This window comes from Chiloscyllium plagiosum, unplaced genomic scaffold (assembly GCF_037043375.1).
Source record: "Chiloscyllium plagiosum isolate Xiang-an unplaced genomic scaffold, Cpla_swu_hap1 HiC_scaffold_10, whole genome shotgun sequence".
NCBI lineage: Eukaryota > Metazoa > Chordata > Chondrichthyes > Orectolobiformes > Hemiscylliidae > Chiloscyllium > Chiloscyllium plagiosum.
In genome coordinates, this window is record NW_028270148.1 from 89,620,417 (window position 1) to 89,645,709 (window position 25,293).

The 25,293-nt window shown below is 39.2% G+C and overlaps 1 protein-coding gene across 2 annotated transcripts in view; it reads right to left on the reverse strand.

The window, feature by feature from the left end:
* LOC122552982 (uncharacterized protein C6orf118-like) overlaps nt 1–25,293 on the reverse strand; it is a 62,894-nt gene that overhangs the window by 14,878 nt on the left and 22,723 nt on the right. For both annotated transcript variants that reach the window (XM_043696333.2, XM_087990977.1), the window contains exons 3-7: nt 23,013–23,135; nt 12,872–12,931; nt 10,488–10,612; nt 7,228–7,286; nt 3,036–3,226 (exon numbers count right to left, since the gene is read on the reverse strand). In XM_043696333.2, coding sequence (XP_043552268.1) covers nt 3,036–3,226; nt 7,228–7,286; nt 10,488–10,612; nt 12,872–12,931; nt 23,013–23,135 — 558 coding nt within the window. The remainder of the gene's footprint in view (nt 1–3,035; nt 3,227–7,227; nt 7,287–10,487; nt 10,613–12,871; nt 12,932–23,012; nt 23,136–25,293) is intronic.

Genomic DNA, 25,293 nt, shown 5'->3' on the forward strand with positions numbered 1-25,293 from the left:
TTCACACATTTCCAGTATCTGACTATATATCTGCTCCTCTGTCTCCAGTGGGCTGTTGGGAGGTCTATAGCAAACTCCCAAACTTTCACCCTTCCTATTCTTGAGCTCCACCCACAATGCCTCACTACTAGATCCCTCTGATATGTCCTCCCTCAACACAGGTTTGCCAAAGTCTGTGCTGCATTCCTTCATCTTTCTAGTTAGGTGGTTGAGAAAAAAATATTAGCCTCATAGTTAATAAGAATAAATTTGGCTTTCTGCTCATGATCTTTTATTGATGGCACTTCTCGGAGAGGAAATGTTTTCAAGCATTGAGCAGGAATCAGCTGTGATACTTCTATTGACCTTAGACTCTTCTAACAAATACAGTTCAGATTCACACAGATTTAACAAAGGTCTAATGCCAGAAATCTTTGTGAAATTAGTGGCTCTGCATTCATAGCTGAGAAGCTTGGGTGATCAATTCTTGTTGTGAATTCAGATTGAAACCTATTTGTCATTCTAGAAAAGGGACTGAAGGAATTTCTCAATGTTGCACTTTCTATGAAAATTGCAGAGAAATTTGCACGTGTTCAGTAATTCATCTATGAGTATCAGCCCGCTGGACCAGAAGACCATGTTAACAGTCCAATCTGATCTTTGTTCACTTAATGGACTAGAACCAATTCGCTAACTTTTTTTTTTCAGAAAGCCGAATGCTGCAGAGAAATCTGTTGTTCTTAAAGTATTTATAGGATGTAGGTAAGCAGGTATGTTAATTTTGGGTTATTTAGAGGGATAGACATTTATACTTCCATATTACAGAGTATAATTGATTGCCAGTCTTGTATTTCATTAAATAAAATCTGTTGTAAGATAAACCAATAATTTTAAGTTTGTTAAAGAAACTTGGCTAATAGATATTTTTACTTAAAACCTGAGTTAAATATTTAAATTGTCACCTCTGCATCTGGGAATATGATTTTATTTTTATGTCACACCCTTGGAATACTGGCAGTATTGTGTCTAGAGTCAGGAGTGTGGTGCTGGAAAAGGAATGCACGTCAGGCAGCATCCGAGGAAGAGTTTTTGCCCGAAACATCGATTTTCCTGCTCCTTGGATGCTGCCTGACCTGCTGTGCTTTTCCAGCACCACACTCTTGACTCTAATCCCCAGCATCTGTAGTACTCATTTTCACCTAGTACTGTGTCTAGTTCTGGTCTCCCTGTCATAGGAAGGATATTATTAAGCTGGAGAGGGTTCAGAAGAGATTTACCAGAATGTTACCAGGAATGGAGGGTTTAGGTTATAAGGAGAGGCTGGACAGACTGTCATTTTTTTCACTGGAGTGTAGGAGATTGAGGGATGACCTTATAAAGGTATATAAAAATAATGAAGGATATAAATAAGGTGAACACCAGGAGTCTTTCCTCTAGGGTGAGGGATTTCAAGGGTGTAGGCACATATTTTAAAGTGACAGGAGGAAGACTTAAATGGACTTGGGCAGTGTTTTTTTCCAGAGAGTGGCTTTGTGTGGACTGAACTTCCAGATGAAGTGTTGGATGTGGGTACAATTACAACATTTAAAAGACAATTAGATAAGTACATGAATAAGAAATGGGCCAAGTGTAGACAGATGGACCAGTTTAGTTTGGGATTGTGGTCGGCATGGACTGGTTGGCTCGAAGGATCTGCTTCAATAATTCTATTAGAGCAGCAGCACACTGTTTCAACATCAATCATAACAGCCAATCAAATACTTTTAAAGTACAGTCATTGTTTTAATTCAAGAAATCCAGCAACCAAATGAGCGCACAGCATCTTCCCACATATTGGAACACAATAACATCCAGATCATATTCTTGAGGGATAAACATTAGCCAGAATACAAAAGATAATTCTCCTGCTCTTCTTCAAAATAATTAGAGACAAACAAAGGATCCTGAAGAAGGGTTACACCTGAAACGTTGACTTCTCTACTCCCTGATGCTGCCTGGCTTGCTGTGTTCTTCCAGCCTCTTGCCTGTCTATTTCTCCTTCAAAATAATGCCATGGGATTTTTTTTTTACATTTACCTGAGAGGGGAGACAGGGCCTCAATTTAAAATCTTATTCAAAAGATAGCACCTCAGCATTGCAGTGTACCCCCAGTACTGGACTGGTAGTTCAGCCTAGACTATTGCACTCAAGTCCTGAACTGGAACTTGGAATGCACAACCTTTTGACTCAGAGGAGATTACTATCAATTGGACCTTGTCTGACATACATAAGAAAAAAATGAGAGAGAAAGATATTGTGTAAATTAAATTTTAAAACTATTGTTTTGTGAAAATTAATTATATTTGCAACCATTACACTGAAAGAACACAGTTAAAATTTTTAGAAAATCAAGAAATTAAGAAAAGTCCACCTATCTCTTTCATTAAAATAAACTTATGATGGCATGTTTTCTTTTTTGGACACTTGTTAATTAGTTCTAAAAACACTGGAGATAGAAAAAAAGGCTTTTTGAAAAAGTAATCTCATCCTGATAGTCATTGATTACAGAGATTTGCAGGATTGTTCTTAACAACATAGAGATTGGCAATTCACCCCAACATGTCTGTTCTATATAAAGTTCCACCACCTGAGTTCATTTCACCAAAACATTTTGCCCATCACCTAATTATCCATTTTCCTCTTAAATCCATCTGTGAAAACCATATTAATATCTGCGTGTGTGTTAGACCTTTTTGTCAACCTCAAAGACGATTTCCTGAATTCCTAACCGAAATCATTAAAGGCAATCTTGTATTTATGGCTCTTGGCTTTGCACTCCCCCACAGATGGCATCATCTTCTCCACATCTATTCTGTCAAACTCACCCATAATTTTGAAGATTTTCCATCAGGTCACCCCTCAGTTCTCTCTTTGCTAAAGAAAAGAACCTCAAGCTGATCAGTCTCTCCTGATCATTATCTCAACACAGTTTTTGTGATGAATCCTCTATGAATACATCAAAGTATTCATAGATGGCAACCTTACAACAACTAAAAAAACATAGCAATCATATGTACCAGAGTATCCTTGAAAGAACTCTGCAGACCATCAGTGATTATAGAGGGTACCATAGAATGCTTCAGCTCATTCTCCAGCTCTTGAATCATTGCTGTTGTTTTAAAAATATGGTCTCTCAGTGACAACATCTGTTCCATGCCAAGCGGCAGCTGTTTTCTAGTTTTCATGTCCTTCAAATCAGACTGCTCTTCTACAATTTAAAAGAAATAAACAGAGACTTGCATTTATATAGCACCTTTCACAATCTTGGGACATCCTGAAATACTTTTTAGGAAATAAATTTTAGGAAATACAGGGAAACACAGTAGCCACTTTTCGCATATTGAGGTCCCAAAATAACAATGGATAACTGTCAGATTCAATTACTTATCAGTCGTTGGATAAATATTAACTAGTAAACCAGGAAAAATGTTCCCATTTTTCTTCAAAATTATGTCATGGAGTCTATGGCCTCACATTAATGTCTCCTTCAATAAACAGAACAGTATTGTTACTTTGGTCACTTTCCTCATTAGGACAGCTTTTCAGATAAACAAAACCAAGCACCTACCTTAGGTTAAATTAATATCTATAATTTTGAATATAAATGACTCAAATGGACATAAAAAAACTATTTCCTCTGATGGGTGAATATAGAACAAAGGTACATAATCTTAAAATTAGAGTCAGGTCAATCAGGGTTGAAATCTAGAATTGTTTTTTCCACATAAAGGATAATAGAAATCTGGTCCACACCCCTGTGAATGCTGGGTCAAATTCCATTTTCAAGAATAAGATTGATAGATTTTTATTAGGGAAGGGAAACTAATCAGCTAAGTTGGGTAAATGGAGTTTAGGTACAGATGATCTGCGATCTATTAGAAGGGGCTGAAGAGTCGGAATTATCTCTTAGTTGCGCAGTGACTGCAAACACAAGTATTTCCTACAGTATTAGCACAGACTTTACATGGAACTGTATATCGAGTGTGATGAAAGGTGTATTATTTTTGGAACTTGGATTTTAAAATGTCTTCAGCTAATTACTTAGCAGACCCTTTGGAGTTAATAGATAAGAGATTTATACAGTTGCGTTAATGCAGGCAGAGTAAACATATTAGTCTACTTCGGAGCAAAAGAATCAACCTTTTTCTGGTCAGTATTCATTGCTGAAGAAAACTACACTTTGTGTGAAAAAAATTACCACTCTGGTCCTTTTTAAATCTTGCCCCTCTCACCTTAAACCCAGTTTTGGACTCCTACATATAAGGGAAACAAACTTGGCTATTCACCCCTTACGAGTTTATAAACTTTTATAAAGTCACCCCTCAGTCTCTGATACTCCAAAGCCTGTTCTTTCAATCAGTGAGATCACGGCTGATTCACACCCAACATTTAGATGCCCATGTCACCATCACGTACCCACCAACGATGCTAGCCTCTCTCATTCTCTTCTCTCAGGTTTCACAAACATTTAGCCATTCAGTTAGGACAGGCTTTTGCAACATACTCATGTCATTTTTTCCTCTCTCAAAGCATATGGTTGTCCACAACATTCACAACGATGTATGTCCCTACTTTATCCCTCCTCTTTATCTCTCCACCTCACCCTCATCCTGACATGAAGTACAATCTGCAGATGGTGTGATCATGAGCTTCTTACTTTTCATCCCATTCACCTCCATTCATGCAACACCCCAATGTCTGATTTTGTATTTTCAGGTACTCCAGAGCTACTGCCTGATCAGTCACTGCAGCCTCCTGAACAGTGAGATATATGCTACATTACTGTCAAAGAAATACTGTCACTTGATCAGAGATTCACAGATGCCAGTTCAGATACTGGCACTGTGTACACCTTTGACAGAATATAGTATCCTGATCTAGTCATGGTGAGGTATGAGATATGGGGTATGACTGAGCTGTAGCCAGGTTAGAGGGGTAGGACAACTTGTTTACTTTGCCATAGGATGAGGTCACAGTTGAGTTCTGCTACAGGGACTCAAAATTCAATGAGGTTACCTACAGGAGAATACTGTTGAAAATGTGTTGCTGGAAAAGCGCAGGAGGTCAGGCAATATCCAAGGAACAGGAGAATCGACGTTTCGGGCATAAGCCCTTCTTCAGGAATGAGGAAAGTGTTCCCAGCAGGCTAAGATAAAAGGTAGGGAGGAGGGACTTGAGGGAGGGGCATTGGAAATGCGATAGGTGGAAGGAGGTCAAGGTGAGGGTGATAAGCCGGAGTGGGGGCGGAGAGGTCAGGAAGAAGATTGCAGGTTAGGAAGGCGGTGCTGAGTTCGAGGGATTTGACTGAGACAAGGTGGGGGGAGGGGAAATGAGGAAACTGGAGAAATCGGAGTTCATCCCTTGTGGTTGGAGGGTTCCTTGAGGCATCTTCTGCCTAGGAACCCTCCAACCACAAGGGATGAACTCCGATTTCTCCAGTTTCCTCATTTCCCCTCCCCCCACCTTGTCTCAGTCAAATCCCTCGAACTCAGCACCGCCTTCCTAACCTGTAATCTCTTCCTGACCTCTCCGCCCCCACCCCACTCCGGCCTATCACCCTCATCTTGACCTCCTTCCACCTATCGCATTTCCAATGCCCCTCCCTCAAGTCCCTCCTCCCTACCTTTTATCTTAGCCTGCTGGGCACACTTTCCTCATTCCTGAAGAAGGGCTTATGCCCGAAACGTCGATTCTCCTGTTCCTTGGATGCTGCCTGACCTGCTGCGCTTTTCCAGCAACACATTTTCAGCTCTGATCTCCAGCCTCTGCAGTCCTCACTTTCTCCTACAGGAGAATGTTGCAGTGCATTTTCAATGAGATTGAGAGTGTGGTGCTGGAAAAGCACAGCAGGTCAGGCAGCATCCGAGGAGCAGGAAAATTGATGTTTTGGGCAAAAGTCTTTCATCAGGATTCCTAATGAAGGACTTTTGCCAAAATGTCAATTTTCCTGCTCCTCGAACGCTGTCTGACTTGCTGTGCTTTTCCAGCACCACACTCTCAACTCTAATCTCCAGCATCTGCCGTACTCACTTTTGCCTACTCACAATGAGATGTTTGGTACATAGCTAAGGACTGCTCAGCAGACTTGTCAATTTCAAAGAGCTCGGAGGAATCTGGCTTAAACAATGACACATTGATCACAAACAGCTAGGGGTCCATACTTTCCATTGTGAAAGTGATGGCCAGGTCCAGGACAGCCGTTGTGCAACCTGCCATGATTTAGCATCTGAGCATTGTTTTCACTGTTTCACTGCAGCAGAGACAGAAACTACCCAACATTTATTGCCCTGCTGGATGCAGGACTCAACACTGAAATGAGGCAAGTTGTCACAACAGTGTAGCAATCTGTCTTCTAATACATTACTAGGATTGGCTCCATGGAGTGCAATACTGGTGTTCTACAATGGGATGACAGCACTCATGCTCTCAATGCTGACAATCTGCCAGGGTCCTTGTTGAATCTCAGTGAGCCAGTCCAGACTGCTGCCACTATACTGAAGTGGTACAATCCTAAATTGGGGCCTCAAGGTTCAAAGCTGCTCAACCTCTCCTGATAAGAAAATCCCTCCATACTGGGGATCAGCTTAGTGTACCTGCTCTCGATTGCTTCCAATGCCAATATATCTTTCCTTAGATAAGTGGGCAAAACGTGTTCACAACTATTGTGGTGTGGTCTAAATGGTGTCAGGTATTGTTTCTGCAATACTTCATCTTTTTTTATTTAATTCCCTTTGAAATAAAGGCCAACATTCTGTTGTCTTCCCTAAGATCTGAAATTAGATGCCTGTGATTTATGCTTGAGGACCTTCTATTTTTCTCTATATTGCAGCCTTCTGCAGTCTTTCTTCATTTAACTAATATTCAGCTCTTCTAAACTTCCTGGGAAAAGGAATATCCTCACATTTCCACATTATATCCATATCTTCTCGATTGTAGCAAAACGCACAGCAAAGACAGCATTTATAATAAAAAATGCACATCATTATGAAATTTAACAAAAGAAAATCAATGTTTAAGGCCATGCAGCAACTTGTGCTTACTCTAAATAAACAGCTGACTAAAATTACAAGGGAGAAACTGCAGTAAGCAACGAGTGGTAGCATAAAGTTCTCATACCCACTACATCTGTATTTCATTTTGACACCTTTGTTGAGGGGGCTTGCCAATCCTTCTAAAATTGGTAATGCTAAAGCAAAAAGCTTAACTTACCTTGCTGTTCAGATAAGTGCTCTGGTTTGGAAAGTTCAGCCTCAAGTTCATTTCTGAGCCTAAACAAGAAACATGTTGACCATGTTATAAACATGCATCAGGACTATTTAGAATTGGGTAGCTGCATGAGATGTGATTCTGCCCTTTTACAAACATACTTTGCTCTCTATCATATGCCCTCCCAACCACTTCCAGAGCAAGGGACACTCAGTCTTCCATCAACCCAAATGACCTTAGCTGATTATTGGTGACTATAAACGTATTGTTAACTTTCTGCTGGTGTAGCATTAGCTGCTGTGAACCAGTGATACCACTTGACTCCAGTTTCAATCTAATAGATAGCAGCCCATGAAATCCCATGAATGTCATTTTGTCTTTCCTTGGATGTAGGCATCGCTAGCTAGTCCAAAATTTATTGCTGTCTTTCTTGAACAGCTGCATTCCATGTGGTGTAGGACACCCATTGTGCTGATAGAAAGTAAGTCCCTTGACAATGAAGTTGTAGTGGCATTGTTCCAAGTCAGGAAGGCATGTGGCGAGTACTTGCAGATGGTGGTGTTCTCGTATAGCTGCTATCTTTGTTCTTCCAGTTGGTAAAGGGTATGGATTTAAAAAATGCTGTCCATATTTCTGGGTGGGTTGCTGCCATGCATCTTCCATACATTGGCAGGGAAGGGAGAGATTGTTGAAGATGGTGGAAGTGGTGCCAGTTATGTGGAGTTGCTTTGTCCCGAATGGTATCGAGTCTTTTGAATGTTGTTAGAGATGCATCCATCCAGGTAAGTGGAGAATATTCTGTCATACACTTTACTTGTGTCTTGTAGATGATGGATAGACATTAGGAAAACAGGAGATGAGTATCTTTCTGCAGAATTTCTGGCCTCTAACCTGCTGTCATAACCACAGTATTTACCTGGCTGGTCTAGTTCAGTTTCTGGCTAATAGTATACACCATGATGTTTAAAGTAGTGTATTCAATTATGGTAACATCACTGAATATCAATAGGGAGATGCTTAGATTCTCCCTTGTTGGTGATGATCACTGCCTGTCACTTGTCTGATGTGAATGTGTTTTGCTGCTTATCAGGCCAATGTTGTCCAGGTCTTGCTGCATATGGACGTGGGCTCTTTCAGTATCTGAGGAATCATGAATGGTGCTGAATATTGTGCAACCATCAGCGAAGATTCACACGTCTGACCTTTTGATGGAGGAAAGGTCATTAATGTAGTAGCTCATTAATGTAGAGATGTTTGGGTCTCAGACATGACACTGAGGAAACAATCAGCTCTTGTGGTGCAATGTGGAGGCCTGGGTTCAAGTCCCACCTGCTTCAGAAGTGTGTAACAATATTTCTGAACAAGTCAATTAGAAAATATCCATTCTGAGGCAACTCCGACATCCCAATAATAAAATACACTATTTTTGTTCTCTGGATTGTTTTAACTGGTTAGTTTAAAGGGTGTATCTGTTAGTGACAATATGTGACACAAATAGAAATGTTGGATACATAGAAAATGTGAGTATGTGACATACATGCAACTGTCCATGAGCAGTGAAGGCAGCTAGATGGCAGGGGTTACTGTACAAAAAAACAGCTAACCAGAGCCCAATAAAGTAACTCTGGCTGCAGAGATGTTTCTGCAAGGAACGAGATGGGATTGTTGGGGAGGATGGGATGAGAGGGATGGATGAGATGATGAAATTGATTATCTACAGCAAACTGGAGGGTACAATTATTTAATACAACTTATTATTCAAAGTTTGTGCTAAAAATTAAGATTCACTAGATTTGAATGCTAACATTTTTCCAGGTGAATTAAAATAATATATTGGCATTGATTCCATAGAGACGAAGAGTAATGCTGGAAAAGCACAGCCGGTCAGGCAGCATCCAAGGTGCAGCAGAATTGATGTTTCGGGCAAAAGTCCTTCATCAGGAATCGATTCCACAGACAAAAGATGATGATAAGAGTCTATACTCTTCAGAGTTTCTACACAGTTAGATTTTAACAGGCATGCACTGTACTGAATTAAACTCGAGGATGGAGCAATTTTAATGCTTTTTAAAAAGACTTAAAGCCTAAATGAGTACTTGGTCATAGAACATGATTGGTAGTTAAAAAGTTATTTGCTTCAATGGTAGAATCCAAAATTATAATACAGATTTCAAGAAATTGAGTGTCAAATCTTCCTCTGAACTTGAGAAAACATGACCTGTGTGTGACCTGAGCTGCTACTTTTGTCTTTCATATTCAGGTTGAGTTTGCAGTGTGCAAAGAGTGTGGGTACAGAGACAATTCAGTTAGAAAGCCCACTTCAGATCTCCAACAAAGGATTTTAATTAAATTCCAATTGTATTAAAAGTTGTCAGTCACTCAAACCGTCATTCACTACATATCTCACCTCCAGGCCAAACCCTCCCTACCCATCCAGTTTACTGAAACTTTTCTTACATTTGATCTCATTATGCATGCTTGACTGAGAACACAGACTCACAAAACAATTTTATCGGGAGATTATGTTTTGACAGCTGGACAGAAATGTTATTGAATTTCCTTGATTAGAATCTTAATCTAGTTAGAATAAATTGTTCTTTGAGTGATCTCAGTGTTTATTTGTATGATCAAGAGGTATGAAGTCTTTGCTTTGATACTTCAATGTCTGTCTGACTGACACTTTTATAGGGTTATAGAAACAGCAGGTTTTTTTCAAAATAGAACTTGTGATCTTTCTCTAAGTAATTATTACTATATGTCCTTTTACTACGTGGTTCATCACTTCTGTAAACAGTGTATACTGGATGAATGGGCATGAATGTGCCACATATTGGCTTGCAAGATATGAGGAGCCATGGACAGTGAATGAAAGACATGGAAGCTACATGAAACGGTAGGGGTGCAGCCTTCAGCCAGTAAATGTGATAATGCTCAAGAGGGTGCTCCCTCTTGTGACCCAGTCATTTTAGGTTTCCCATGGCAACCACAAAAGGCTGCTGCTTGCCTCACACATGGCTCCTGTTTAGGTTTGCCACCTCATCACTGGCCCAACTCCCTAATTTGATAGTGAACAGGGAAGCAGCCTGTAAATTGATTGTCGTACTAAGATCACATTGGAATGTGCATCAATGACATGAACAAGGACAGGACACTGAAATAGTATCAATGTTTCAAGTTTCTTTAAGTGGAGTCAAGTCTGGTTAACATCATTACGATAATATGAAAGTTAAAGCAATTTTTTCACAGACATGGCATACACATACTCATCATTCTTCTGCAATGCAAGTCTCGCTTCCTGTTCCAGACTTAAAACTTTCTGTTGCACCTCCTCTACATGGTGAGTTTTCACTGTCCTGGTAGCCATACCTCGGAGTTCAGCCTGCAAGATCTGTTGGGTTTAGAGTCAGAGTCAGAGAGATGTACAGCACGGAAACAGACCCTTCAATGCAACTCATCTATGCCGACCAGATATCCCAACCCAATCTATTCCCACTGCAGAAGAAGAAAATTAATTTTAAAACCATTAAGCTTCCTGAAAACCTTAATCTTTTAAATTTTTATCATTAACGGTAATCAATAAAATACTGTTGCTGTCCTAGCAATGAGGAGGACATTGTATAGTTATCCCATTATAGTTACGAGGTAAAAACAATGACTGCAGATGCTGGAAACCAGATTCTGGATCAGTGGTGCTGGAAGAGCACAGCAATTCAGGCAGCATCCGAGGACAGGCCTGTCGGATGCTGCCTGAATTGCTGTGCTCTTCCAGCACCACTGATCCAGAATCCCATTATAGTTATACAGCACCAAAGTTCTTCATTGTCTTTTAGCATTTCCAGCTTCTTGGTGCAGAAGTTGCAATATATGATAGTAATGAGTTAATCATTACTATTAACTGCTTATCTTCAAATGGTGTCACAGGACTTTTAATTCCATGTGAGAGGGCGGCAAGGCATTTCAAAAAGAGAACCTCTGAAAGTGTGCCACTCTCTCATAACTGCACCCTTCAGAGGTGGGCGCACATTTCTTTGAAATGGACAATGAACCCATAACTGCCCGGACTCAGAGGTGATAATGCTATCAATTGTGTCAAAGTTGATACTCATAAAACTCACTTCTGTTTCACAGGTTCCCTGAGTTAAGGCATTCTGTTGACAGATTTCTTGCCCAAATTCAGTAGCACTGGAGCTCTGCTCAGCAGCTTTTGTAAGCACTTTTTTTTGTTGACAGTCTACAGATTATCAAGTTTGCTAATAGCATTTTAAAAAGTAATTCTTGGGATGTAGGCATCATTGTCAAAGGTTAGCATTTATCACCAAGGAATGGTTGCCTCCTTATGCAGCCTATGTGAAGGGGGTCCTCCAATGCTTTTACAGAATTCAGGGATTTTGACCAAAATTTTAACTCAACTTCTGAGCTGCTCGGTAGGATAATGACTCGGAGTTGATCAAAGTTAAGGGAGCAAAAGTTGCAAACTGGCCAGCACAGTTGAAGTGGATGATTGAGGTAAGGTGGGTCAAGTTCATGAATGTGAGAAGCTGTAATAAAGATCTTGACATTGACTTGCTGAAACATAGCCAAAGAATCTTGCAAGAGGCAATAACATATGTGATAGTATATTGAATAGTTCCTATTCAAAATTGCTCCTATTGGTATAGCAATGATTAGCACTGCTGTTCAGAGTACCAGGGACCCAGGTTTGATTCCAACCTTAGGCTGTCTGCGCAGAGTTTGCACATTCTCCGTGTGTCTACATGGGTTTCCTCCGGGTGCTTCGGTTTCCTCCCACAGTCCAAAGATGTGCAGGTTAGGTGGATTCGATATGCTAAATTGCCCATAGTATCCAGGGATGTGTAGGTTAGGTGAAATAGTCATGGGCAATGCAAGGTTACAGGGTTAAGGTAGGTGACTGGATCTGGGTGGGACTGTTCCACATTATAGGGATTCTATGATGATTCTTTCTTACAGAACTCTATCATTTTTGAGTATATAGATTTCAGACAAATTCAATTTCTTTTAATTGTATTGAAAACTACAGAGGTTAACATTTCTTAACATTTACACAATGATGTTCCAGAATCGTTTAATTACTAGATCACACCTAGATATAATCATTTTTGCTTTTTGCAGTAGAAATAGGTCAGAGATCAAATATTTAAGAAAGTAAAAAAATAAAAAGAACTTGGAAAGGAAATTGGATTTGTATGGGGAGACAGAATATTCAAGACAAGTTCAATAAATAAATCCATATAACTTTTCATTTCATTTTTGTGTGGCATGTGAGACAATCTGTTTCACTGATTTTGCCTTTGCCCAGGGTGTGTTTATGGGTTGTTCCAATATTGGAACAGTTGCTGTTCAGTAGCTAAATTATTCTGTAAACTTTTCTAATAGAGTTAAAGTTATATTAATTCTTCTATTTTTTGTTTGTATTGTTACTGCTGTGTAAAGACAAAGTAGGTTTTGCTTAAAGCCGAATAGTGTAACCCAACTGAATTACATCTAGAACACAGCACCTTGGACTTGCCTTTAAAAAGATACAAGTTAGGGCCCAGGCTGTCTCCTTGATATATTTGAAGGGGGTTTTGTCAGGTCTATAACAACATGTAGGCTCGGTTGAAGTGCTGTAACTTCATGATTACATTACCTTGTGTTGATCTGTTGGCTGGGATTCCAGGAGTGATAACAGGTACAAATCATATTCAGCCTGAAAGATTCAGATTCAGAAGAGAGGTAAAATGGAAAAAGTGAAAACAAATAATAGACAGCATTTTATGTTACAAAGTTAATTTTTTGTAAAAGTAAAATAAAGCAAACTACATTGCAGAATGAGATTTCCATTTGTTGTTTTCTCTATCAATGTCACTTTCCCCTGGTTCACGTAGGTAGCCATGCACCATTGATGTCATTTTGTCAGAAAGCAGCAATCAGTTTCAAACTTAAACTAGACTTCTTTTATTGAAAAAACCTTGAATAAATAATCACAGACACACTTTCAATTTCAACACCTCATCAATGGTGGCCTTATTTTGTAAATTCAAACAATATTAGATGAAGCCATGCATTTTTTTTTTCCAGTTCAATACATTGTCTGAAATTTCTGCAAATGTAATGAGAACTATATCATTTTTCTGTCAAGCACACACTTACAAATGTTGACAGAATTTGTTATATTGACTTTACTTTTTAAAAAAGCTTTTGAAATTTTCTTCCTGTATAAAATTATCTGAAGAAAAGCTACTGAGCAGAAATCACTAAAAGTTAGAAGAAAAATGTTCTATCAATACAGCTGACTCACTGGTGGTGATAAATCCTTGAACATTACTCAGAATGCATAAGTCAAATTCAGGTCATAAAATTAACACTGCTGTTGAAGTTCTGATTCTAAGATATTAGCTATTACAATTCTGTGGAATGAAATAGCAATTTAAAAGAATAACAGAAAATGTGTTTTTAGATATTTATTGAATCTGATGAAAAATTGCATAATTAATGCAAGGATTTTGTATAGAATAAAACATTATAAATGATGGCAATAAATAAATAATGCCATAGAAACCTAGACTTGGGAAAAGATTGGTAGAAAAAAATGTGACAAATGTAACTGCAAAAGGTGGTTAACATAGGAGCTTTTTTTTGAAAATCGTGCGGACTATGTTCTTTTTAAATAATTTATGGAGATAGACAATAAATTAAGTAGAGATTAGAATGGTGCTGGAAAAGCACTCTAATCTCGACTCTGGTTTCCAGCATCTGCAGTCCTTGTTTTTAACCCAATTAATATAGTAGGACACAGTGCTCCCTCTCTGGTGTTGCAGGTCCACCTCAAATGGTCAAGAGAGAGCATTTCTGTCCCATATCTAGAGATCATGAATGAGAATTGTTTGGGCACATGTCTAAAATCACATAAGTTTGAAACAAGGAGTCTCCACATGTAATATTCATCCATTCAGAGCAGTTTCCAATATCGATAGAGAAGACAGCATGTAGTAATAATATGGATGCAATGTCACAATCAGTTTGAATTCTTAATAGATTTCAATTACTTATGAAATCAAGCTGATGCTTTACAAAAAAAGATTTCCATTCTAGATTTTTAAAATAAAAAAAAACGTATTCTATAAGTCTTTAAAGATAGCTTTACATACAACTATTATAATTACAGACTTCTTTACAAAGAAGCCTCTTGACTAGGATAAATTAGACACTTTCAAAACAGACTAGATTCCATCGACAGGGATGTATGCAGGTTTAATTATGATGAATGAAGCTATTATGGACCTTTTCAGTAACATCGCAAAATCCATTTACAAGCATAATTGTATGCATTATTTGAAAAGGAAGAAGTGAGTCCGTGAAAATGAAAAGGGATTACCATCTCTCAAATGGCAGCCTCACACTATATCCACAATCTTCATTCACAAACCTTTGAAAGATAGTGCAAATCTTAATAATTATTTATGGAGATATTATAAAGTATTTTGACAAAATATCCGCGATCGGTAATAGTCTTTCTGCTTATGATCAAGAATGTACAGAATAAAAAAACTCATTCAACTCATTTGAACTCACTCCTTCCAGCAGACAAGCTGCATTTTACCACAGTGGACCTGCAAGCTTCATTTAATCACAGGACAGAAGTGAATAATGGAGATATGATGGTGTGGGCACTTGAAGCAGAGACAATACTACATACAGGAAATATTTGGCCCAACAGTGTGACTTAGAGGTAAATGATCTCAGCAGAAAATATTTATGTGATATGCACTCACGGATACATTTTACTGATGTATTATAACCACAAACATGGTACACTTATGAGTGCTGTGATGAAAGTTATTGTTTTCAGTATTGTGCCAGTTTCAAAGAGAAAAAAGATTAATACCGAAAGAAACCTCGCACCCAAGTATAGCTTTATAAGACTGGGTAGACCTGCTGGCATACAGAATTCAATGTGAACAAGTATTTAGCATATTTTAGCAGAAAGAATGCTGGAAAGGTTGATCTAAGTGTGCTAACATTGTAAAAAGGAGAGAGAGCTAGAGGTTCAGATGAGGAAATTCTGCCTCCTGTGTTCATGGTCATCTTTCCCAGAACTCCATATCTGAAATTCAATAAAATTTCTGACCCTGTCACTGAGCCAAATGCTTATCAAGGTCAGGCATGACATCTCATGTGTCTTTGAAAAGTATAAAATATCTATCCTTGCCCTGCTAGACAATTCTCCTCTGATGTCTTTCCACTGTAATACAACTGGGTGGCACGACACTCATTTGGCCCATTCAAATTATCAAGTCACAGCCAGAAAGTCAAAAAACAGTAGTTTCTCTTCCCATTGCTGCATCTTCATGTCTGGTGACCCTAGGCAGGATCTATATTTGGCACATTGCCCTTTCTCATCTACTTGCCCATCAGTAATATCATCCAAAAATATGTTTCACATGTGCCATGCTGACATTTAGCACTACCTCATCATCAGTTTTCTAATTTTCTTTCCACATGCCTGGGCAATGATTTCTGGAAGTTAGTACCGCAATTGGTGTGCTGACACTGACTGCTGAATACGGAACTTGGTAAAGTTTAGAGGGAATTTCGCTCACTGCCACTTCTCTCAATGCCTGTAACGTTGAAAATTTGCTAATTTGAAATCTGGTACTAAATATAAGTTAGCTCCAGCTAAACATTACAAAGACTAAAGTCTCTCCATAAACTCTATTCCCCAGCCACCAAGTCTAACCTCCTCTTTTCGCCAGGCAATTTGCAATTTTGATGTCATACTTGACTCAGAAATAAGATTCTTATCACATATCCACATCCACACTGATTGCTTATTTCAGTGACTTAACATTTTCAGATTGTGCCACTGTCTCGGCTAGTCTGCTAATGAAGCACTCATCGACGCCTTTACTATCTCAAGATTTGCCTTTTTTAATGTATTCCTGGCTTCTTTACCATGTTCTACCCTGCAGTAGAGTCATATAGGATCAAGACAGGCCCATTGGCCCAAGCTGGTCCATGCCGACCAAAATGTTCATCCACACTAACCCATTTCCCTGCACTTAGCCCATATCCTTCTAATCCTTTCCTATCGATGTATTTGTCCAAATGCCTTTAGATGTTGTTAATGTACCCATCTTAACCACATCTGCTGGCAGCTCATTCCATATGCACATTATTTTCTGTGTAAAAAGGTTGCCCCTCAGGTTCCCTTTTATTCTTTCTCCTCTAACCTTAAACTGATGTTGTCTAGTCCTTGATTCCCCAACGCTAAGAAAAAGAATGAGTGCATTCACCCTATCAATGCCTCTTCTAAGATCCTGGCAACTTTATAAGGTTCCCTCTCAGTCTCCTACACTCTTTTAAAAAAAAAAAGTCCCAACTTGTCCAACCTCTCCCTACAACTGAGACCATTGAGACCTGGCAACAACCCCATAAAGTTCTTCTGCATTTTTTTCTGCTTATCCTTCCTACAACAAGGTGGCCAAAACTGAACATAATACTCCAAGTGCGGCCTCACCAATGTCCTGTATAACTGCAACATAACTTCCTAACTTCTATACTCAATGCCCTGACTGATGAAGGCCAGTGTACCAAAAGCCTTTTTCACTATGCTGTCCACCTGAGCCTCCACTTTCAGAGAACTCTGAACCTGAGCTCTAAGATCCTTCTGTTCCACTCTACTCCTTAAGGCCCTACCATTCATCAGGAAACTCTGACCTTGATCTGACTTTCCAAAATGCAATACCTCACATTTATCTATATTAAACTTAATTTGCCATTTCTCGGTCCACTTCCCCAGCTGATCAAAGTCCTGCTGCAATTTCTGATAACCTTCCTCACTGTCCATGATAGTGCCTATTTTAATGTCATCAACAAAACTTGCTAATCATGCCTTGTACATTCTCATCCAAATCATTGATATAGATAAAAACAGTAATGGGTCCAGCACCGACCCCTGAGGCACTCCACTACCCACAGGCCTCCAGTCCGACAAGCATCCTTCCACTATTACCCTCCGTTTACTCCCATCAAGCCAATTTTATATCCAATTTGCCACCTCACCCGGGATTCCATGTGATCTAACCTTCCAGAGCAGCCTACCATGTTGGACCTTACCAAAGGCCTTACTGAAATCCATATAGACTATGTCTACCACCTTTCCTTCATCAACCTTCCTGATCACTTCATCAAAGAACTCTAACAAATTTGTATGGCATGATCACCCATGCACAAAGCCATGCTGACTACTCCCAATCAAACTCTATCTTTCCAAATACATGTAAATCTTGTCCCTCAGAATCTTCTCAAGTAATTTAACTACAACAGATGTTAGGCTTACTGGTCTAGAATTCCCATGCTTTTCTTTGCAGCCCTTCTTGAATATTGGCACAACATTTGCTACCCTCCAGTCTTTTGGGACCTCACACGTGGCTAACAATGATGCAACAATGATTCCTGAAGGGCTTATGCCCGAAACGTCGATTCTCCTGTTCCTTGGATGCTGCCTGACCTGCTGCGCTTTTCCAGCAACACATTTTCAGCAATGATGCAACAATGTCAACCAGGGTCCCTGCAATTTCTTCTCTCACCTCTTGCAGTGTTCTTGGATATATCTCGTCAGAACCAAGAGAATTATCTAACTTCATACATTGTAATACATCCAACATCTTCTCTACTGTGATATGGACTGTCCTCAAGATATTACCACTAACTGCCCCAAGTTCCCAAGTCCCCAGGTCTTCATGTTTTTCTCCATGGTAAACACAGAGGATAAACATTCACTGCGAACCTCACCCATCTCCTGTGGTTCTACGCATTGATCCTTGAGGTGCCCTATTAACACTCTGGTTGTTCTTTTTCCTTTATAATACCTAAAGTACCACTTTGGATTCACCCTAATATTCTCAGCCAAGTGTATTGTGTGACCCCTTTTTGCCCTCCTGATTTCCTTCTTCAGTAAACCCCTGCATTCCCTGTATACATCCAGTGATTCCCTTGATCCCAGCTGCCTGTACATGAGCCACACCTCCTTTTTCCTGGTCAAAGCCTCAATAAAAGCTAGAGTTTGTCAAATACTGTTCATGTCCTAACTTGAAGCAAGTCCTACTCATCCACTACCCCTGAACTGTACTTGTTTCCAGTTAAGATATTCTTTAATTTTAAAATACTCATCCTTGTTTACCATGCATGGTCTTGCCTCTCTCTTTCTAGAAATCTCTGCCAGTCTTACAATTTTATAAAATAGTTTTAGTCTCCTTCTGGTCTCTTGAGCACTCCGAATTTTTATCATACCATTATTAGTGGCGTGCCTTTAGCTGCCATGTGCCTAAGGTCTGGATTTCCCTACTCCTTTAAAATGTGCTTAAATGGTATCTTGTGATGAAAGCTGAAAATGTGTTGCTGGAAAAGCGCAGCAGGTCAGGCAGCATCCAGGGAACAGGAGAATCGACGTTTCGGGCATAAGCCCTTCTTCAGGCTTATGCCCGAAACGTCGATTCTCCTGTTCCCTGAATGCTGCCTGACCTGCTGCGCTTTTCCAGCAACACATTTTCAGCTCTGATCTCCAGCATCTGCAGCCCTCACTGTATCCATCTTGTGATGAAACGTTGGGCATCATCATTCATTTTTCTTTATGCGAGGCAGTCAAATTTTGCTACATATCACCCATGTGAACAACCTTGGGATGTTTTAGGCATTTTATGAAAACAAGCTGCTGTTGTATGATCATGGAGATGATTCATAGAAACCAAAAATATATTCACTTAAAAAAAAAAAGAGGGATACAAGAGAAAAGTACTTTACAACACTAACTGCTATTATTTTATGTGGTCTGAAGAGATAATCAAGATCTCATGGAATGATGGATATATTAATTAATAGTTAATTGGGTGTGAGTTGGTTCTGTAGATTTGGGGAGCTAGTAGTCAGTGGGGTATGAATTTTATAGAATGCAGTGAACTGAAATAAAATTCTCATTAAAAGATTGGACTTGGACTCTGCTTCACAACAGTTATTTTCTCGTGTAGGAGAGAATGGTTGAGTCAAAATGTAATGTTTTGGTATATAATTACCTATTCCTCTTTTCTGAACATCAGCCTTGTAATCAGTGAAAGACTTAAGTAACCATGTGGACTTGAGTTACTTCTTTCGCAAAGAGGAAAGAAGGTACGGCCTTAGCACTTTTGTTACCCTACAAAAGCAGGATAAAAATCAAAGTTATTTTGAAATTAGAGCCTGATGATTCGAACCCAGATGAAAATTTAGACAAATTGTCAACTTTCATGGATAAAATTTATCAATAAGATCATTTATTGATTTATGGAGGCCCAGACAGATTTTGCTAAATTTTTTAAAAACTGAGGATGGTACTATGGGAGAGTACATAATGCAATTAAGTAGATTGTATGCAAAACCGTGGAATTTTCAAATGATATTTCAGTAATCTGATCTGGCATTTAAGTTATTGGACTTTGCCAAAGTATCAAATATGGACAGATTTCTTGGTCAGATAGTTTTGATGAGAGGTAAATTTGTGGATAAACTTAAGCTGCTTGATCAAATGTCAGGAGCATTACAGATTCCAAGAAAAGGATTCCTTTCCTTCAGCATTCATAGTGCAAAGACAGCAACTGGCAATACTACTGAAAATGGAATAGATGGGCAACAGTACGAAAGGAAAACCGTAACAAAGAGAAATAAGGACAGAAATGCTATTGGTTGTTTTGGGCAAACAGAATTTGGGATTTACAATGAGTGAGCAAACCCCAGAAATCAAATTTTAGATGCAATTCAAAATACCATTACACCATGAACTGTCCCACAGTGTACAACAGAGTAATTTAAACTAAATATGAAATGGACGATTTGGAGGAAGAAGTTGAATACACAGATCAAAGAAAGGACATTGTAATGGTCACAGAAAGTTTCAGCTCAGTGATGGATGTGATGGTGGCAGATTCTTCTACTTGTGTAGTGTTAAACAGTGGGTAGAATAGACTGGATAAACTGCTGCCTAGATTCTTGGTGTAATAAGAATCAGGACAAAGTTAAAGAATTTGAGGGTTTCACTAGTTTCAAATTTGGAAACGATGACACACTAAAACCTTTGAAAAGGGTGATCATTCTTTGTAAAATAGCAAAATCAATAATTTTATGAGTACAAATGCAGTATGCAGTGAAATACTGCTGATATAAAGTAGGCCAGTGATGAAGAAAGCATATCCAGTTTTATCAAGCTTTTGTATTTGGAAAAACTGAATTTGTGATTTACATAATCAGGAGACAATTGTACTCCTTTACTAGGACATAAGCCTCTCCACTGAAGAAATTAAATAAGTGACATTAATATCAATGGTAGAAACTTAGAAGACAAAAAATCAATTGTGTTAAAATTATACTGGTAATTTGCGTATCAAGCCTCCAAAAACATTAGAACTTTCAGGAGAGAATGCAGTAATAAGGGTTGATAGTAAGACTAACCTTAGCAAGTGATTTCATTGAGGTAATGGTTGAAGGATAAAGGTATAGAAAAAAATTTATTTTACATTTTGTAGTTTTGGCAACCACATTTTGTCAGACAACAAGAAGTCATCGTAAAGTAACTGTGGTTAAGGTATTGGAAAAGTGAATAGGAACCAGACATAGACCACTAGCAAAATTTCTCACACATATTAGAAGGGAAGTTGCTAACAATGAATTCTGAGATTCGTGTGAATATGAACATAATAAGCACGAATACTGTAGCAGCAATCACTTTTAACAATGGGGGAATTGAAAAGAACCATGCATTACAAAACAAACAACTCTCAAAATTTTGACAAATCGGTTAAACCATAAATTATCATCTACACTAGTACAGGCTGTCCATGCTGAGGATTTGTTGCAGATAGTTGGAGGATATAATCTATATCAGTTTGCTTTTAGGTAAGAATTCTGAAGTTCCATCACTAATAGGTAAGGGACTACAAGTAGCTCTACTTTTTCCAAGAATGGAGCAGAAAGACATTCATTGAAGCTGAAATTTCAGAAAGAATTTAGCAAAGCTTAAGGTACAAATTAAGGCTATGAGCAACCAGTTCAATCAGGAGGGTGTGGACTATTGCATGGGTGAGGGACTTAAACAATGGACAGACCTGGAGAAGGTTATTGATAAAGACAACTAGCAGAAAGTGAGGACTGCAGATGCTGGAGATCAGAGCTGAAAAATGTGTTGCTGGAAAAGTGCAGCAGGTCAGGCAGCATCAAAGGAGCAGGAGAATCGACGTTTCGGGCATAAGTCCTGAAGAAGGGCTTATGCCCGAAACGTCGATTCTCCTGCTCCTTTGCTGCTGCCTGACCTGCTGCGCTTTTCCAGCAACACATTTTCAGCTATTGATAAAGACAAGAAAATAATAATTGGACAGCATGGGAGCCTGACTGTTCAGGTATTCTCTTCAAGACTGCTTGATATAGATTGCAGGTTTGCAAATATTGAAGGAGTTATAGAAAATAACTGGGAACCAAGTATCTCTCCAACCATCTGCAACAAATCCTCAGCATGGACAGCCTGTATTAGTGTAGAGCTGTCAGAATCAGCTGCAAAGCTCTCAGTGTAGAGCTGCAGAGCTGTCAGAATCAAATTGTGCAATGACAATTTGTCTGATGAAGGACAGATCAGTACCAATGGGGCCATTTGAGGCCACTGGTCAAAAAAGAGAAAGTGAGAACTGCAGATGCTGGAGAAGTCAAGAGTCCAAAAGGATAGCGCTGGAAAAGCACAGCAGGTCAGGCAGCATCCAAGAAGCAGGACAGTTGACATTTCAGATGTCAGATGTCTTCTTCCTTGGGATCCTTCAACCACACGGAGTTAACATCAATCTCACTAGTTTCCAAATCTCCCCTTCCCTCACCTCATCTCATATCCAACTCCGTAACTCAGCTTTTTGACCTGTCCATCTTCCTTCCCATCTATCCACTCCATCCTCTCCACTGATCTATCACAATTATCCCCCCTATCTGCTGCCACCTATCACCTTCCTACCTACCTTCCCCTCAGCCCCAGTCCCACCTCCCTATTTATCTCTTATCCCCCTTCCCCCTCCGCATTCCTGATGAAGGGCTTTTGCCCAAAACATCGAATCCTCTGCTCCTCGGATGCTCCTGACCTGCTGTGCTTTTCCAGCACCATCCTTTTCTACTCTGGTCAAAAAAGACAACTGCCAGATGTGGATACTAAAGTCAAATATTTAGCAGATGGGTTTAGCCAATGGAGAATGTGACTATTATATGCAGAGCAGGAAAGGGCAGTGGAAAATATAAAAGCTAGATAAATATACTGGATGAGGTGCAGGTGGTTAGATCCATGAAGATGTTAGGAATATGAAGTACACAAAGGAAAGGCAATAAAACATTTTCTTAGTCCAATAGTGCACCAGAGAGTGAACATGCCTCTGGAAAGAGATTATATTTTCTTGAAAAACTCCTATTAATATGAGGGTGGGGGGGGGGGGGGGGGGGTCAATCAAACAGTAGCAGTCTAGAAAGAGATAGAAGGCAAAATAGTTTAAATAAAGTCAGAAGTCACATGACACCAAGTTATAGCCCAACAAGTTTATTTGAAATCACAAGCTTTCCTTCGTCAAAGCATCTGAAACAATATAGGCAGAGGGGCCAAGACCTTAGTTCACTTTGAGAGACAGAATGGGTGATTTGGCCCCTTTTGCTGTAAAATTATTTGATTCAACGTACCCATTTTTAACTTATACATAATGAAAACAACAAATACTACACATTTTCTGACTGTAAATTACCTTGATTTCTCTTAGGATTTCACAAAGTATTGGTGAGTCCTGACAGATGTCCTCAAATACATCACTAAAAACCTGAAGACGTCTCAAATTTGGTCTAGGGAGATGGTCTATCTTCATCAGCTCCTGCATTCGTAGTATAATAAATGAAATTACTGATTAAAATGGAGGTCAATCATAAGGTAAACTAGGATACTTAGGTAGCACAACAACTTGAAATAAACTTTGACAAATAAGACAAAAATACTTGAACAACTATAATAACTGCATCGATAAGTTAAAACATTTGGGAAGTCCTGGTCTATGTAGTCAGATCCTTTCCACTGTTTCTGTCATATTCTTTGTTCTTCATCAAAACACAGAAAATAGGAGCAAGTCATTTGGTCCCTCAAGTCTATTCTGCCATTCTTAAGATCATGACCTTCTAAACCTTTTATTTATTCGTTCACAGGATATGGGCATCGCTGGCTAGGCCAGTATTCGTTGCCCATCCCTAACTGCCAGGATTGTAGTTGAGAGTCAACCACAAATTTAATAGCCTGTTCCTGCTTTAACCCCATATCCTTTGATCCTTTTAGCCCCAAGTGCTACATCCAACTCCTTCTTGAAATCATATCATGTTTTGGGCTCAGCTGATTTCTGTGGTAGCTAATTCCAAAAGCTCACCACTTTGCAGGCGAAGAAATTTCTCATCAGTCCTAAATGTATTATATCAGCCCTGTATCATTACAATGTGACCCTAGAATTAGAACTTAGAAAGTTCTGGACTTTCCCACTACTGGGAGCATCCTTTCTGCATTTACCCTTTCTAGTCCTGTTAGAATTTTATAGACTTCCATGAAGATCCCCCTCATTCTTCTGAACTTCTTTGAATACAGTCTTAACTTATTCAACCTCTACCCATATGTCAGTCCCACCATTCTAGGAATCAGTCTGATAAACCTTTGTTGTACTCCCTCTCTTGCAAGAACATCTTTCCTCAAATAAGGAGGCCAAAACTGCACACATTATTCCAGGTGTGGTCTCACTAAGGGCCTGTATATTTGCAGCAAGATATCCCTGATAATCACAGAATCCCTACAATTCAGATAGGAGACCATTTATCCCACTTAGTCTGCACTCTCTGAAGAGCATACCACACCCCTACCCTATCTCCATAATCCGGCATTTACCCACCTAACCTAAACAACTCTACTAATAGCTGCACCACGGACAAATTTACCATGGCCAGTTCATCTAACCTGCTGTGGGAGGAAACCGGAATACTCAGAGGAAACTCACACTGACATGGGGAAAAGATGCAAATTCCACACAGATAATCACTCAAGGCTGGAACTGAACCTGAGTCCCTGCCACTGTGAAACAATTGTTTAATCACGGAGCCACCATGCCACCCCACTCCTGACTTGAATTATGAAGACCAATATATTATTTGCCTTCTTTACCACGTGCTGCACCTTCAGCAACTGGTATATGTGGCCACCCAGGTCTTATTGCACATTCATTGCTATCAGTTTATAGCCATTTAAGTATTAATCTACCTTCCCATTTTGGCTACCAAAGTGGATAGCCTTACATTCAACCCCATTATATTCCATCTGCCCATTCACAGAGCTTGTCAAATTACACAGAAACATCTCTGCACTCTCCTCAAAGTTCAATCTCCCACCCAGCTTTGTGTCATCTGCAAATTTGGAGTTGTTACATTTAGTTCTCTCATCCAAATCATTAATATATATTGTGAACAGCTGTAGTCCTAGCACTGTTCCATGTGGTACTCCAGTAGTCAATGTCTGCCATTCCGAAAAAGATACATTTATTCCTACTCTTTATTTCCTTCCTGCCAACCAGTTCTCTATTCATCTCAGTATTAGCCTCTAATCTATAGGATCTGTTCCAGATTCTACAGAATCTTGGAAGATGCCCACCAAAGCCTTCACTATTTCTAGAGCCAATTCCTTAGGTACTCTGAGTTATAGTTTATCGGTGAATTTTTTCGGCCATCAATCCCATCAATTTCCCCAGTACTATTTCCCCACGAAAACTGATTTCCTTCCGTTTCTTCCGCTCACTAAACCCTGCATTGCCCAACCTATTATTTGTATCCTCCTTTGTAAACAAAGAATCAAATTATGCATTTAGTTGGTCATCACCCCCAGCAAAAATTGTTATCTCCCACAACAAAGTGAAACTATTATTATTTTGCATTCAGAACAATCCCAGTCCTACACTTTCCTATAATGCATTTAAAAAAAAAATTGAGATTTTCAACAAGGTTTGGTTA